General features: G+C 32.4%; 1 protein-coding gene across 1 annotated transcript in view; it reads left to right on the forward strand.

Moving 5' to 3' along the window:
• LOC149787297 (sodium/hydrogen exchanger 3-like) overlaps positions 1-6,912 on the forward strand; it is a 31,184-nt gene extending 24,272 nt beyond the window's left edge. The window contains exons 8-11 of the mRNA XM_089978365.1: positions 59-208; positions 886-955; positions 5,183-5,258; positions 5,888-6,912. Of these exons, the coding sequence (XP_089834491.1) occupies positions 59-208; positions 886-955; positions 5,183-5,258; positions 5,888-6,030 (439 nt within the window). The 3' untranslated portion in view covers positions 6,031-6,912. The remainder of the gene's footprint in view (positions 1-58; positions 209-885; positions 956-5,182; positions 5,259-5,887) is intronic.
• Positions 6,913-16,839: the final 9,927 nt, after the last annotated feature.

The raw sequence follows: 16,839 nt of genomic DNA on the forward strand, positions 1-16,839 counted from the left end.
AGATATATGGTCCATTAGGTTTGCACTTGTGTGTATTTTCTACATGGCTGTCTTACAGATTTAGGAGATTTAACCATAAATACCTGAAGCCATTATTAATGAGGGAAGATCCAATGGTAAAAGCAACTAAACTAGTGCATGTTTACAACGAAGTCAGTGAGAGAGATGCTCTGAAATCTGTCAGCACATTTAGTGGAAAAGTGACAAGGTAAATCTTTTCCCCTTATAAAATTTGTGTTATCGTAAAACAATGAAAAGTTCAAAGATATTTCTTCACAGTGACTTTATTTTTAATCCACAACTATGTAAGAATATTTTGAATTTAACAGTGGTTCATTCTGCTTTAAGTATCTTAATGATTTTAAAAAATATAAATGATTCTATGAACAGTTTCATATTTTATTTCAATCCTCATATATATGTAAATATTATAAAAATATTTTTGTGCTAAAAGGATAAATAAAGAATGTTAATTTTTAATACTGGTATGTAGATTCTGTTCAGAGGTTAACTATCTCTATAAACAAGATGCTAAATTGTATCGTAAAAAATCTATATTCATGGTACGTTGTATAGAGTATCAATTCACTTTATGTTCATTACATACAAAAATATAATTTTTATTTACTGTCATTCTTTAGTTTAACTAAATCTCTCAATTCCTTTGTCAGATAGATATTTTAAAGATTCACGATAATTTTGGCAGAGTGAATAAAGTGTAAAGTGATACATTCTGTAATAAACACTTAAAGATTATCAAAAAGTTTGAAGAGAAAATTTGTAAATGCTAGTCGTTTATCCTAATTCAAATATTTTGAAGTCACATGACAGAAGCTAACACAAGTCTTAGATTCTAACACTACAAATTCTCTGTATTTTTTCAAGACCAGCATCATCTATAGCGTTACAACCTAAGCAACCAATAATAGTGAACAGTGGTTCCTCGGCATTAAATGTAAGTTGTTCAAAGTATGGCTGAATATATTGCATGTGTTTTTCCGTTATTATATTTGTATTTGTAGCCTGATAGAAATTTGTTCATTTGGATGCCGAAAGAAATTTTCTGTGTAATACTGTCGACATTTAGACGTTTGAAAAGGAAACTTTTCTTGCACAGCAGGCATAAATCTAATGTCAAGGGCGAAATAAACCCATTGAAAGAAAAGAAAAGAAAAACATTCATAAAGACATCTCGAGATGTTGTTGAGAATACTTATATTCTTCTATGCTCATTAGGTCTATGCAATAAAGCATGTAGCTAACCATTATAGTCTATTTTTAGTCCGTATCGATTTTCGTTCCTTTGCACAAAAACACCATTCCGTTGTTATTCGTGGATTTGGAAGAGTTTTTAATGGCTCGCTCAGGTGATTATTAGGGAAAGGTTCCTACTGTCATGTTTAGGTAAATATTAGGGAAGGGTTCCTACTGTCACGTGTAGGTAAATATTTGTGAAGGGTTCCTACTGTCACGTTTAGGTAAATATTAGGGAATTGTTCCTACTGTCACGTTTAGGTAAATATTTGAGAAGGGTTCCTACTATCGATATCTTATGAAATTTCGTTGCAAAATTCATTGTGTTTCACATTTTGTTGAGTTCTTCATGAATTTATTTTTTATCGCTTAAAATCGATTTGAAAACACTTTAAAATTCAATCAACTCAGTACCTAAGGAATTCAGAATTAACGCATCAAAATTAATGATGGTTAATTCCAGTATACAAGTATAGCAAGTTCTGAACTGCTTAATGAAATAATAATAAATCCAAACGAGTGTCTATTTCTTGACCACTGGGTAGGAGTGGTAAATCCAATGAACGAGTGTTTGGAAAAATGTTTCTTGAAAACTGAACAGTCAGATTTCTGTACCACTCATGAACTTTTTTAATTAAAAATTTGATGGGCGAGTGTTTTTCTTGCCACTGAGGAGAAACAAAAGTCACATGAATCTCTAGACCACTCAGCAAGATTAAGCCGAGTAGTCATTCTGTACAACGAAAATATGTATATAGGTTACTTAGCTAGTGCCTTGAACAGAGAAGAACATGATTCCAGGTCACTGCAGATGTTGATAAGCAACAGTAGCATGATCTCAAAGTCGGATGACACATTCCATACAAAGCATGATTGCGGAATTTAGATAAAGCCTGATTGCAACAAAAAAGTTAGTGATCGAATATACACTGAAATGTTGATAATAAAATAACCAAGCATATAGGTTTCACTACTTTATTTAACGACTCGAAAGCGAGTGAGAAGAAACTAGAGTTAAAAAGTTCAAATAAGCAAATTGTATACAGAATCAAAATGAAAAACTTTAAGTTTCATTCGTGAGAAGTGTAAAACAGTACATATTCTATGTGGTAACAATCAAAATCTTCATGGCAAAAATCAAAACGTGCATCAAATTGTTAATAGCATCAAGCCTTACTTGAGGAACAGCATGATTTGGAAAATAAGACCATTTAGTTCTTCAAACGTTAAATTGAATTTAACTTATAAACAAGAGCAACCTAGATCATGAATTAAAATCCAGTAATTTTCGCATCATTATCGGCAATTTCTTGATCAGTGAATGCTACGTAGTGTTTGTAATGTTTTACCTTACAGTGTAATTTGTTTAAAAACTTGCTGAATTTAACATTTTTAATTGTTATGAGTTTTCACTAAATGAATTATTACGAACCTATGGTCTTAAACGAAGTAAGCAGAACAGCAAGTTTTGAAAATTCAACAAATAATTAATCTCTTTAAGGTGCAACGTGAAACTTTCAGTTGAACTTTCAGTATTGCATATTCAATCCCAAACGATCATAAATGTTCACAAGTCCAAAATAATGGAATGTTTCGAATGAATTCCAATTTTGTATGTGCTGATGTACAATAGTTTTGAATGTGCAGTTGTACCAATAGTCTTGCTGTATCACAATGACATAATTCAGAAAGTCCTTTGAATGAATTCACAATAATCCTAAAGAATGTTTTATCCCAAAATGTCAATCAACACCTATTAATTCCAATGAATAATTAAAATAAATAATTCATCTCCAATTATATCAGAACACAGCTAATGTTGATTCTAAAAATACTGATATTAAAATGAGAATACAAAATGTCAATAACAATAACCTTATACATAAATTCAAGACATAATGAGATAACCAGGATGAAAGTCAATTTCTCATCAAATTCGTAAAAAAAATCGCTTCTAGAACATTCTAATTTTTGTTACTCAGGCAAGACCTTAGACTCCAATATCAGTAGACAACTTATGTATTACTTACAAATAATAAAAAAATGAGGAAAATATAATTTCCAAGGGAAAAAGCAAGGTTCTGTACCAAAATAAAACTAATCATGTTGTTTATAAATGATCATTATCTTATATTATAATCTGATTATTTGTCCCCTTTTCGATGCCACTCCTTGCTACCTCACTATTGATGATAAGATTTCACCCAAGTTTAATAGAGTAACTGGATTTTCATAAATTGTTGATGTATCTAAAGTGTTACGTCTAGTGGCTTAAACTATGTAACACGACAAGGTAAAACCATAAAAACATACAAGTTTCCAAAATATAAATTTATTTCCCTAAAATGTAAAATTAAACAAAGTGAAAGAATTAAAAATAACACACAGTGTATTAATTCCTAAAATATTATCCTAAATTATACATTCAATTTCAAATCCGGAAACTATTTGAAGGTATTCAGAATGAAGGTTGTAATGTGCTTATATGCCAATGTGCTAGCACCACCTAAGAATCACAGTTCTAAATCCAAATGTTTTTACTTCAAAATAATCCCATTTAGGTACAATATTACCAAAGTCCATGAAATTTTCATGTAATCTGACTGAATTAGTTAAATGTTCAAATCCTTAAATAATTTCACATAATCCTCAAGCTGCTGTCTGTTTTAAAATAAATAAAAGTGCAACGATCATATTATAAATAAATCACAAGTTCCTCTCAAGACTTTTACAAAGCTGTATTTTAATATAGTGTTTTAATTCTTTTATTTAGTCTATGTGCGCACCAATCAACAAAATCTGAATCAATAAAAACATTCTTAAACATTTAAATCCTTAAATTGTGAAAAACTCGAGTCATGTTCTGACCTTCTGAAATTATTGAGCCAATCAGCATATAGGGAGTGCATGATAATCCACACAGGACTAATGTACTCCTATTATCATGCTAAGCTGACATGACCCACATTCAAATAATGTGTGGCATACTTGAAACAGTTGTTAACTTGACCTTAGAATAGGCCTTTATTTAGTAATGAATTTCTACGTGTATTGTACATGTACTTTTACTATAACACAAGCCATCCACTGAATTTAAAGAAGTAAAATATATACATCATAAACCCAAAGGACTTAAATAAAACTAAATTATATACTAATGTTGCCATGCAGCACTGAGAAATACCACACCCAGGTGTTGCCATGCAGCATTGAGAAATACCACACCCAGGTGTTGCCATGCAGCATTAAGAAATACCACACCCAGGTGTTGCCATGCAGCATTGAGAAATACCACACCCAGGTGTTGCCATGCAGCATTGAGAAATACCACACCCAGGTGTTGCCATGCAGCATTAAGAAATACCACACCCAGGTGTTGCCATGCAGCATTAAGCAATCCTACAACCATGCACACTACCAGTTTTATGGATTCTGCATAATATTTCATATTACAGCAATCTTTATCCTTTCACTGAATCATCTTTGTCAAATTGTAAAGTGTAGTTATCAAACCTTAATGGTTGTATTTTTCATGTGCCTGCATTTCAGCAATATCTATCAGCTACTTGTCTTCCATCTAACTGGCATATAACTTTATGTATGAATTTTTTTAATCTACTTTCCTTGAATAATGTGTGTGCAGATTGTTCATTTAGTCTTTTTCATTTTTTAGTCATCATGTTTAGTTTATTCATACATTTAATTGATATTTGTATAAGCAACTTGAATTTCAAGATTGTATCAAAGATACTATTCTTGTTCAGACATTTAACACAAGAAAAAAACATCCAGAGAATTTGCTTCACTTAACAAATTTCCTTTCCATAGAATAACTATGGTGCGATAGATCAATTAATGTGACTGTTATTGGCTAATTTTATTTCAGATTATTGGATGCTTGTCTCTATATTTTCTTGTGTCTTTTTAGATGCAAAATGTCACAGTTCACAGGACAGATACAGAAAGGAAAAATCTGGATGGCTATATGAATGAGTCTTTTACAGGTATATTTCAGTCTTTTGATTTACAATCATGTACTCGCATGATGGTTACTGTACATTAAATGCTCAATCCTACTCTTAACGTTACTAATTTCTAATGTTACTGTATGTTAAATTTCTAGCAAAATTTCCATATACTGCTGTATGTACATTAATTTTGATAATTTTAAACTTTTGTTTCCATCAAAAAGTGTGAAAATATGATCATTAAAAATAAATATTGTCTATTATGTATAAATTTGGGAGCATTTAACATTAAATCAGTATTTTCTATGTGCATTTTAAAAAACAAATTATTTCATTGATTTATGGTCAGATATAGTGCAATTTGAATATTTACTTATCCTGGGAACTGTACAAGTCTGCATGAAAGATGTGCACTTGTCTAACTTTAAAAGTCTATATTTCAGTGGATGGGCAATTGTTTAATGGTACAAGTCTGTGCACATGGATGGGCACTTGTCTGTATAAATGGATGAGGGATGGTTGGATGATTTGATAGTAGATGGATGAATGAATAGATCAATGGAATTGCCTTGCCATATGTTGCCTTGCCAAGGCAACTGTGTAATGATGAAGGACCTTATAAAGAGGGAGTGTTGTATTTTGTGATTCATTCTTTATCATTGCAGGTGAAGAAAACAACTCAGAGAACATAACAAAATATTTGTCACCAGATAGGTCTTCTGAACAAAGAACTAAAACTCAATTGCAGGATCACTTGAAAACGTCCACCTCTGTTTTTGAAGAGACTGTGCATGACACAAAACTTTAGATAAAATATGAGCCAAGCAACTATAAAAGGATTATGAAGTGTTGGTACAATGGAAGATATGGTTACAGGGACTTTCAGTGATACCAACCGATCATTGCATCAAAACAAAGGACAACAATCTAAGTTCTAATTTGACCATGATATTCAATGGTACTGAATATGACAGATGCTGAGCATGATGTCCACATCAAAAGGTATAATGTTTTAAAAGCAAAGGTGACTTGCTATTGTGTCAGTCATTATTCAAATTCTTATTCCACTCTGATAGGTGAAGTAAACATAGGTAAAGGGAGGACTTATTTTTATACAATGTGTGACAGTCATTAATTAAAATCATGCTATGAAAAGGGCAGTCTATACTGTTTTTGTGTGATATATTTCTTGCTTCTCTGGAATCCAAAGTATTTGTCAGACAAAGGAACAATGCAGAATAAATCACAATGAAAGACTGCAACTCTGCAAAAATGAAAAATTCAGTTAATTTCAAGATCTGACATTGCAAGACTTGCTGAAAAATAGTCCTGATCATGGTCTATTGGTATCCATTTCCAATAGCTGAACTATGCTTATTGAATTGTCCTGATCATGGTCTATTAGTATTCATTTCCAATAGCTGAACTATGCTTATTGAACTGTTCTGATCATTGTCTGTTGGTATCCATTTCCAATAGCTGAACAAATCTTATTGAACTGTTCTGATCATTGTCTATTGGTATCCATTTCCAATAGCTGAGCTATGCTTATTGAATTGTCCTGATCATTGTCTATTAGTATTGATGGCACATAATGCAATGGCAGATCTGGGTTGAAGCAACTGAGTACATATGAAATCATTTTCATTTTTGTTAACTGGGAGTTGATATCAGAATAGTGCTAACAAAGTGGGACTTTATTGTATTATTATTGCATTATTATTGTGTTTTATGTATTATTATTGTATTATTATGTATTATTATGTATTATTATTATTGTATTATTATGTATTATTATTGTGTTATTATGTATTATTATTGTATTATTATGTATTATTATTGTGTTCTTATGTATTATTATTGTATTATTATGTATTATTATTGTGTTCTTATGTATTATTATTGTATTATTATTGTGTTTTATGTATTATTATTGTGTTTTATGTATTATTGCTGTTACTGTGCCATTACTGTTATTATGCATTAACCAGATTCTCAGAAATAAGATGCAATAATAAAACAAAGGTGTTATATTGATGGGCATATCTTTCTTTTAATGGATAGACAATTATGATTAGGTTAATGACAGGCAGTCAAACCCGATTGAATAAATGTCTGAGTTTGAACAATTTTAGTAGTAATTCATATTTAGTATTAATCCATACTGTGAACAAGCCACCATTCTTTATACTGCCTTCCTTTATTCAATATTGAGTATATCTAATGTATATACCTTTATGTATATGTGTATAAGTATATTTAATGCCATCACGATTGCTTATATTCCAATCAATGTATTAAAAAAATCAATTCATAGATTTATTGAAACATTAAAAACATTTAATGTGTGTACCACTTCTTTCTGCTCCAAATTTCAGTCAATTATTTAAAATGTCTGTTAATGCAAGTGATGATGGGGTTGGTGCAGTATCGATTCAAGATGACAAAAATGGTGTAGATCATCCAGTGTGCTATTTTTATCAGAAATTAAATAAGCGACAGAGAAATTATTCCACAATTGAGAAGGAATGTTAGGCTTTGATACTGGTTTTACAACACATTAAAGTGTATATTAGCTTAATTTCTCCACCAATTATTGTATTTATTGATCACAATCCTCTTACTTTCATTGGCAAGATAAAAACTAAAAATCAGAAATTATTACAGTGGAGTTTGATGTTGCAGGAATACAATATGGACACCATGCATGCCAAAGGAAATGACAATCTAATAGCAGATGCACTTTCACGTGTATATAAATATTATATTTGTTTCATGTATACTTTGTATCACTCATAAGATTTCATCTTATATAAATTTGCATCACATACCTTTTGGACTAATAGATAAAAGAAAGCTTTATTGCATAAATCTGTCTTTTTCTTTACGAAGGGAGGTTGTATGTATATTTAATATGCATTTTGTTATTTTTTTAAATATTTTTTCATGATATGACGAGGGTTATGTAGTATTGTATTTTTGTTGCTGACCTTGTCCAAAATCAGTGAGAGTTTTGTAAACAACATTGCTTACCTTTTTCTGACTGAAGGATACATTTTAGGATTATTACTTTGTTCTGAGTCAAGGACATTGTATTTACCATTTTCTTTATTATAGGTTTAGTGACAAACCTTCTAATTATAATTATCTAATTATAACTAAGATTTTGTCTTGAAAACATTTTGAACCTTTCTAGAATGAAATTTTATATTAGGTAGTGGTTTTCTTTTTAGAAAATGCTAATTATAAACTAGTTAAGGTAGAGGAGTAAACAATCTTGTTTACTGGAGATTTTTTTTTTATTCCTGCAAGAACACCTGAAGCAGAAATCAATCCAATTGTTGTGTCCAGTATTTCATTTGGGCTGGAATTTATTTATTCAAATAATTTATTCACTGGAAATAATAAAATAATATTACTGGAATAATTTTTTTATTTATATTGAAATTAAAAATAAAGAAAAATTCTTGGATATTATTATTGTGATTCAACAAAAGACTGTTAGCGCACAATTACTATACAGGCCATCACAGGTACATCACCTCTTTCAGCATTGGATTTCTTCTGGAATGCTAAAAAAGTTTATTCAGAACCTTAATTGTTAGGACTTGTGTTAGAAATGCTATGATTATTAAGGATTTAATTCACAATACATTCAGCTATTTTTTTTCATTTTCACTTTTGGCATTCCAGAAAAGTAACTTATTTGCAGAGTTTTACAAAACTGAATGGCTTTTGCTCTATTCTGTTACTTTGTTTAAGATCATAGAGTCATAGTACTTCTTTCAGTCACAGTGACCCAAGTGCAAGCTATCCTCAAATTCTGGCAACTGTTCATGATGCATAACATGAGCTATTGAGCAGAAACCATATCGTAACAGACAGATGGATGGATGGCCATTATACACAAGCTATCAGTATGGAAACGTGATCTGGGTGCTTATGTAAAATTTGATAGCAAAAGGACATTGGATCTTGTGAGACCAAAAGGGTTTAACAAAATCTGATGTCCTTCCTCTATGAAATGAACACACAGACCAAGTTACTGTACTGATGATGTGTTTATTATATAATTACCCTAAATAATTACTTCTTTTAAAAACAAGTGACAGGATTTTATATGGTAATTGTTGCTTTACTTTATAAAACAATGGACAAGTTTTTATGTTGTTATTTTACTTTGATTCCATCCATCTGCTCACATTGTTCATTCCATCTTGTTATGTATATCTATAATTTTTGTAAATCTGTGTTCATGACTAAGTTGTAGTGATTATCTGTAGCTGAATTTTGTGTATATGTATATGTTAGCTATCTATTACAAGATATTAAGTTTAACAAGATTGGGTAGGATCTATAAATAGCTACGGTTGGACAAGTTTGTCATTCTTACATCTTGTGTTCATGTTGTAACTGTAATAAGATACTGGGTTGGATTTCGGATTTGCAACAGAACACTTGATGGTGATACAAATACAATGTTTAATGATGAATGACTTGAATGAGAAAAGAATTATGATTAATACATGCGTGTGTAAGATCCAAGTATTGGACAAATTAATATAATCTGCATGAACCTAATAATGCAACAAATGAAAATACAAATAAACGACCTAACACAGTACACGGACAATGGTGAACGATTCACATTAATTTTACATGATGAAAAAAATAATGTTTTACTCAAATAGTAAAAATGAATTCACTCAAATAGTGAAAAATGAGGTATTTTACTCAAATAGTAAAATGACTAAAACAAAGGGACAGATATCATACAAAATATCTTTACCATCCCAAATAACTGGGTATTACAAACCCCAAAATTAGCCCACAGCTATAAGATTACATGTATGGAGATACACACTCTGTCACCAGCACACTTGGCTACCAGTCATACTGGTCAATCAGGCAGTCAGTATTCCAGGTAGTCACCAACCACCATTCAATTCCTTGGTCAATCAAGCAATCAGCGCCCACCAATCAGTCAGCAATGCCTGATCACCTGCTACTCGACCAGCAACACTGTTGACTCAGCTCTACGGCTGCTATGGTTCAGCTTTACAGCTGCTATGGCCAACTTCTATGGTTAGCTCTACAGCTGGTACCACATTGACTCCAATCAGCTGAAATGAAATCTAACACTATGTACCAAGAATGACACGGGCATAAATGATAACACATAATGATGTTATATCCGGTAAGCTATACAAATTACATTATCGGCACGACATTGCAAAGCAATAAACAGGTTCAGAAGTGAACCTACCTGTGTCCAATAAGAATCCCATGGTACTAAAGGTTTCTTAAGAAAATGCAATTTTATATTGCTAATATAAATCTCTTGCTAAGTCAAAAACAAGAATAGAAAATATTTGCATTATATTATGCAAACTGAAGCTACATGGAAAATATACAAAAATAAACATGGTAGTACATTTGCTATAACTTATACACAAGAAATTAATAAATAACTCAGATACCTCTACAGCTGAAGATGTGCAAGTCCTTAAGTAGACTGCTCGCTGACAAGACGTTCCTAATGTGGAGATTTAGTCTTATGGTGAGGCATTTATACACAGATGATGCAGCCATACATCGTGTGTGCGCTGGAAGTATTCGTCTTTCCCATTGAAAGCACTTCCCATGTGCGGCATAGGATGAACTGAACTCACTGTTACAAAATATTGTACAATATACGTAAATCACCCTCCGGTATCATTGTACACAAAAAAATGAAACCCAAGTACATGTATTTAATAAATAAAAGAATTTATATGATTCTGCGATAGTAACATCAAATATGCAGATGTTTTTTTATGTTGTATTCAGATATTATTTGAAGGAAACATTTGCTTACATTATTCACTGGAACAAAAAAGTGCTCATTGGACTAAAATATTATTCTGGGACTATTGTGAATTATTCAAAGGAGTTCTGACAATACTATTTTGATACATCTGGAGTCTTGGCAGAGCAATGCATTCGTATATCTCAATTTCATTGGAAACAGTCTATTCTTTTGGACTTGAATAGAATTTTTTGAGGATTATATTGCATTAAATTCCTAATACATGTACTTGAAGTTCCTCTAAAATTTCCATTTTATAACACTGATAATTATATTATTTGTTAAGTTTTACAAAACTTGTTGGATTTGCTTCTTTCTGTTACTTAGTTTATGTCGATAGTCATAACAATCTGAATATAGCATAACTGTATGCAATCATTCTTAGGTCACATCATCATCGACAGAAAGGAATATTATGCTCTACCAGATGCACATGACACAAGGTTTCAGATCGACCTCTGGAAAAAGTAGCTTTTATCATGATACATTGGTTCCAGGTCAATTACCCCTCTATCGTTTATCCCTTGGTCAATTACTCGTAGTTATCAACTACTAGACGTCTTGTTATTAACACTGCATGGCCGACCCATGCAAAACATATTGTATATGACCATATGTTATACACAGAGATTGACAGATTTAGGACTTAATGCCTGGACAATTAGACAGTTTTGGAACTTACCCAAATTATATGGAAGCTTGCAACTTAATAAGGGTCATCAAATTGTATAGGAGCATACATGTTATTTTATTATAGCACCTTTCTCACATGAAGGAATCTTCGTGCAGCTGCCCCATGCACCATTCTTACTTCTGGTTTTGCTTATTTATTCAGCATTTGTGTTTCATTTATACTGGGAAATAACCATGTCATAGGGTTAGTAGACCTGGGTGTAACTGAGAAAGAAGAAAATTGACAAGGGGGTGGATCAGTTAGATGGTGGTAATTGCACTGGGGGATGGGGTAATTGACTAAGGGGTAAATCACCGGTGGTGGGTGGGTGTATTTGTCCTGCCACCCAACATGTATAATGACTGGTAATGTAGCAACCAATGGCAGGCATTTAAAAATTTTAGAGAGCATGTGAGTCTATCTCTGTATACTAGATGTTAAATAAGTACCACTGAAATGGTCTACATTGATTATTTGTAATAATTTCAAAACTCAGAGATGAACTCTGATATACATTTTGATCATCCAGGCAAATTAAGGAATTATTACAGCTAAGTATAAGGTTTAATATACAACAATTATTAAAGGAAGCAAAAACATTTCATGTCTTGAAATTAGTTTTAAGTAGTCTGACAAGTCATTCCTCAAACCAGTTGGTTGTTGTTGTTGTTGTTGTTGTTGTAGTATAGGGTTTAATGGCATTTTTCAGCACAAGACAGGGCTATACATGGGGGCCAGTGTAAATGGTGGAGGAAGAACCTGGGAAAACCCCAGTAAGAACCACCGACCCACGAGGCAAGCTTTCTCACATACCCACATTTGCCAAACCCGAGACTTAACATAAGTAGACAGAGGTGAGATGGCAGTGATCTGTAACGGTGAATGGTTTAGACCACTCAGGATCCCCAAACCAGTCAGAGCAAGTTTATTAAGTAACTGTCAAAAGAAATTTTGCTGTTGCCTCATTTTCTTATTGTTAAAATGAAAATCACCAGTCAACATTATGCCAGTGCCATTGATAACTAAATTTGATTTCTAAAGTCTGGACAAGGGAGAAAATTGGACCAAGGACATGCCAGAATTTTATAGACCTTTTCAACTTGTAAATATTCTCTCTTTTGAATGCTGCTGTTAATTAACCTCAACATACCGTAACATATTAAGTAATTATTTTTAAATTCGATACTAAATATGAACTAGAATGAATTCTAAGTGTATAATGAAAATGTCATTAAAATTGGTTGAAAAATTATTAAAGTTCTGTTCATTGCAATTTGTATATGCAATACAGTACCAGTCAACTAGGCAATGGATGTTGGATCAAACAGTTCATCAATTTGTATATACAATACAGTGCCAGTTGGCCAGGCAATGAACATCAGGCCAGAGCCCATTAAAATTTTTATATGCAAGACAGTGCCAGCTGGCTAGGCAATGGATGTTTAACCAAACAATCCATCAATTTATTTATGCAATACAGAACCAGCTGGCTAGGTAATGGATGTTAGACCAAAGTCCATCAATTTGTATATGCAATACAGTGCCAGCTGGCTAGTTGATGGACATAAGGCCAAACAGTCCATCAATTTATATATGCAAAACAGTGCCAGCTGGCTAGTTGATGGACAGTAGACCAAAAAGTCCATCAATTTATATATGCAATACAGTGCCAGCTGGCTAGTTGATGGACATTAGACCAAACAGTTCATCAATTTATATATGATATACAGTGCCAGCTGGCTAGTTGATGGACAGTAGACCAAAAAGCCCATCAATTTATATATGCAATACAGTGCCAGCTGGCTAGTTGATGGACAGCAGACCAAAAAGTCCATCAATTTATATATGCAATACAGTGCCAGCTAGCTAGTTGACAGACATAAGTCCAAACAGTCCATCAATTTATATATGATATACAGTGCCAGCTGGCTAGTTGATGGACAGTAGACCAAACAGTCCATCAATTTATATATGCAGTACAGTGCCAGCTGGCTAGTTGATGGACAGTAGACCAAACAGTCCATCACAATTACTACTGTGATAATGCCATGAATAATACCTTATGTAGCAATGGTATTGGTAAGAGGCTCATGGGTACTTTTTACTGACTAATATAATATTTGGCAATAGGTTAGTATTGGTATGTGCTTGACACTGACATCTAGCAATGGGTTTATTTAATGTAGTAACAATATATTAACTTGATCTTTTACAAATTAGTGTAAGTGCAAGGATGAGAGTTTTTATAATGCTTCAGAGACATATTTGATTACAAAGACTGATAACAGTAGTTCATATGTTTAACACATTAACCCCTGGTGACAAGTTTACGTGGCAGGAGGTAGTAGCCTACTGCCCGGCTGTGTAGCATCAAGGTCATGTATGATACACTAAATTGGGTGGTATTATAGAAAGGTAGACAGCTGTAGCTCTACAATGATACCAAATAATCTGGAAGTTCTAGTTGCACTACAAAATAAAGAGGGAAAAACCTCATATTTTGGTCCCGATTTTTTTCCACCCAAAATTCGCCAGTGGTCGGAATCCGATTTTGTGTCCGGATTTCAGACTTTTTGGTCTCAGATCTAAGGCAGACTGGTATGAACTGCAAACAGACAGAGGAAACTTTGCAAAAAGTAGGATAAAATGGTCATTTAAAATAAAGAGTGGTCTTCATACAAAAATAATGGGTCCATTAAGCAAAAAAAAAAAAATCCAACTTTTACCCTTTTGCTCATGTGCGAACCAAATAGCCAATGAAAAATGATGTTTCTAACACAACTAGGCATTATGTTATTGGAAAAGCACATGGTAGTTGATTTATTAGGATTTATTCAGAAATAGCTTTCAAAATGTGTTTCCTACTTGAATTTCAGGCGAAAACAACAAAAACCTCTAAGGGTTAATGTGTTAATGGGTGAATTTTAATGACATCACCAAATTTGAATATTCCTTGTGTATTTAATCACCTGTGCATCGACAATGCACATAAATTACAAATTTAGCCATTCCTTAACAATTTGTAAAAAAATTAAAAAATCCTTGTTAACACATTAACCCCTGGTGACGAGTTTATGTGACAGGAGGTAGTAGTCTACTGCCGAGCTCTGTAGCATTAAGGTCATGTATGATACACTAAAGTGGGTGGTATTATAGAAAGGTAGACAGATGTAGCTCTACAATGATACCAAATAATCTGGAAGTTCTAGTTGCACTACAAAATACAGAGGGAAAAACCTCATTTTTTGGAACTGATTTTTTTCCAACCAAAATTCACCCATGGTCGGAATCCGATTTTGTGTCTGGATTTTAGACTTTTTGGTCTCCGATCTAAGGCAGACTGGTATGAACTGCAAACAGACAGATGAACCTTTGCAAAAAGTTGGGTAAGATAGGCATTTTGAATAAAGAGTGGTCTCAATAAGAAAATAATGGGTCCGTTAAGCAAAAAAAGAAAAAAAACTCCAACTTTTACCCTTCTGCTCATGCACGAGCCAAATAGCCTATGAAAAATGATGTTTCTAACACAACTAAGCATTATGTTACTCGAAAAACACCTGGAAGTTGATTTATTAGGATTTATTCAGAGATAGCTTTCAAAATATGTTTCCTACTCAAATTTCAGGCTAAAATGACAAATAGCCTATGAAAAATGATGTTTCTAACACAACTAAGCATTATGTTACTCGAAAAACACCTGGAAGTTGATTTATTAGGATTTATTCAGAGATAGCTTTCAAAATGTGTTTCCTACTCAAATTTCAGGCTAAAATGACAAAAACCTCCAGGGGTTAATGTGTCAACCATGCTGTTAGACTGGTACAGACTCTCATTCTTCACTATTGAATGCAGAAAAAAGAGCAAGGACCGTTCAGATAGATATGTTTTTTCACATACATCAGAGAGAGCATTGGTCAATGAGTTAGACAGCAGAAAACTTCATTACATTGCAAGCAAAATTTGTGTATTTATAGAAAAAAGTACAGACTTTAGATATTTTCAGTCAAACATCTTATCCATATATCTAGTCAATTATTATTGGAGATTTAGAAATAAACATGTCTTCAAAGTAATACATTTAACAATTTACCTCTTTAAAGTAGTTACTGAAAGAATTTTCAGTTGGTAATTTGATAATCTTTGACATAATGAAAGTATATGGGATTTTATTAAATTTTGGAAAAGAAGAACAATGAAACAAAACTTGGTGTCCTTGTGACCTTTCTATATAGCTGTGTGGCTCAGGTCAAAACATTTTCTTGGATGTGTCCACAAATAATGAAAACAATATATGTATAGTCCATGACAAAAAATTTGATGTTACTGCATGGTGTTACTGTTGCAAGCAAACATAAATTTTTTCCTCATAATTTCTCTTGGTGATTTGCTTCAAAGTGAAAGGAAGGGATAAAAATCTAGTCTGCTATATCTGAATTTTAGATAAACAACAATGACAACAAAATAGCTACAATAACACTGAGACTAGTAATAATAATAATAATAATAATAATAATAATTATTATTATTATTATTTAATTTTACATTGTGCTTGACCTTTGTCCATGATTAAGAGTGTCATTTTGGCCTACCTGACTTTTGTCATTTGTTAAAAAGATGTTTACTTGGAATTATGATCAAGACCTGCGGTTTTCCCTGGGAAATTCCATTATCTACCTGATTACTGTCACGATGTTTACTTAACTTTAAGTTCAAGACCTGACCTTGTTTTTGAATTTGATGGAATTGTCCATTTGATATTACTCACATCCAGGGCATTCTGTTGTGAAATAGGCGAGGTGGCAGTCTGTAAGCAATTATTCATTCCCATTTTAATATCAGTCTGTGGAATCATTTTTATTGTATTCCAATATAATCTGACATGAATCATTTAATTAACTGATTCAATGGAATTAAAAAGTGCTGATTGACTTTTTGGGCTAAAACATTACTTTGGAATTATTGAGGATTCATTCAATGACCTTCTGGATTATATCAGTGTGGTACATCAATACTATTGGTACAACTAAATTCAAGACCACTGGAATTCATAAAGAATATTCTATATTTCTGGATGTGTGATAAAACATTTGTGATTA

The sequence above is a fragment of the Sinohyriopsis cumingii genome, chromosome 12, assembly GCF_028554795.1.
Source record: "Sinohyriopsis cumingii isolate HCF-2022 chromosome 12, ASM2855479v2, whole genome shotgun sequence".
Classification (NCBI taxonomy): Eukaryota; Metazoa; Mollusca; class Bivalvia; order Unionida; family Unionidae; genus Sinohyriopsis; species Sinohyriopsis cumingii.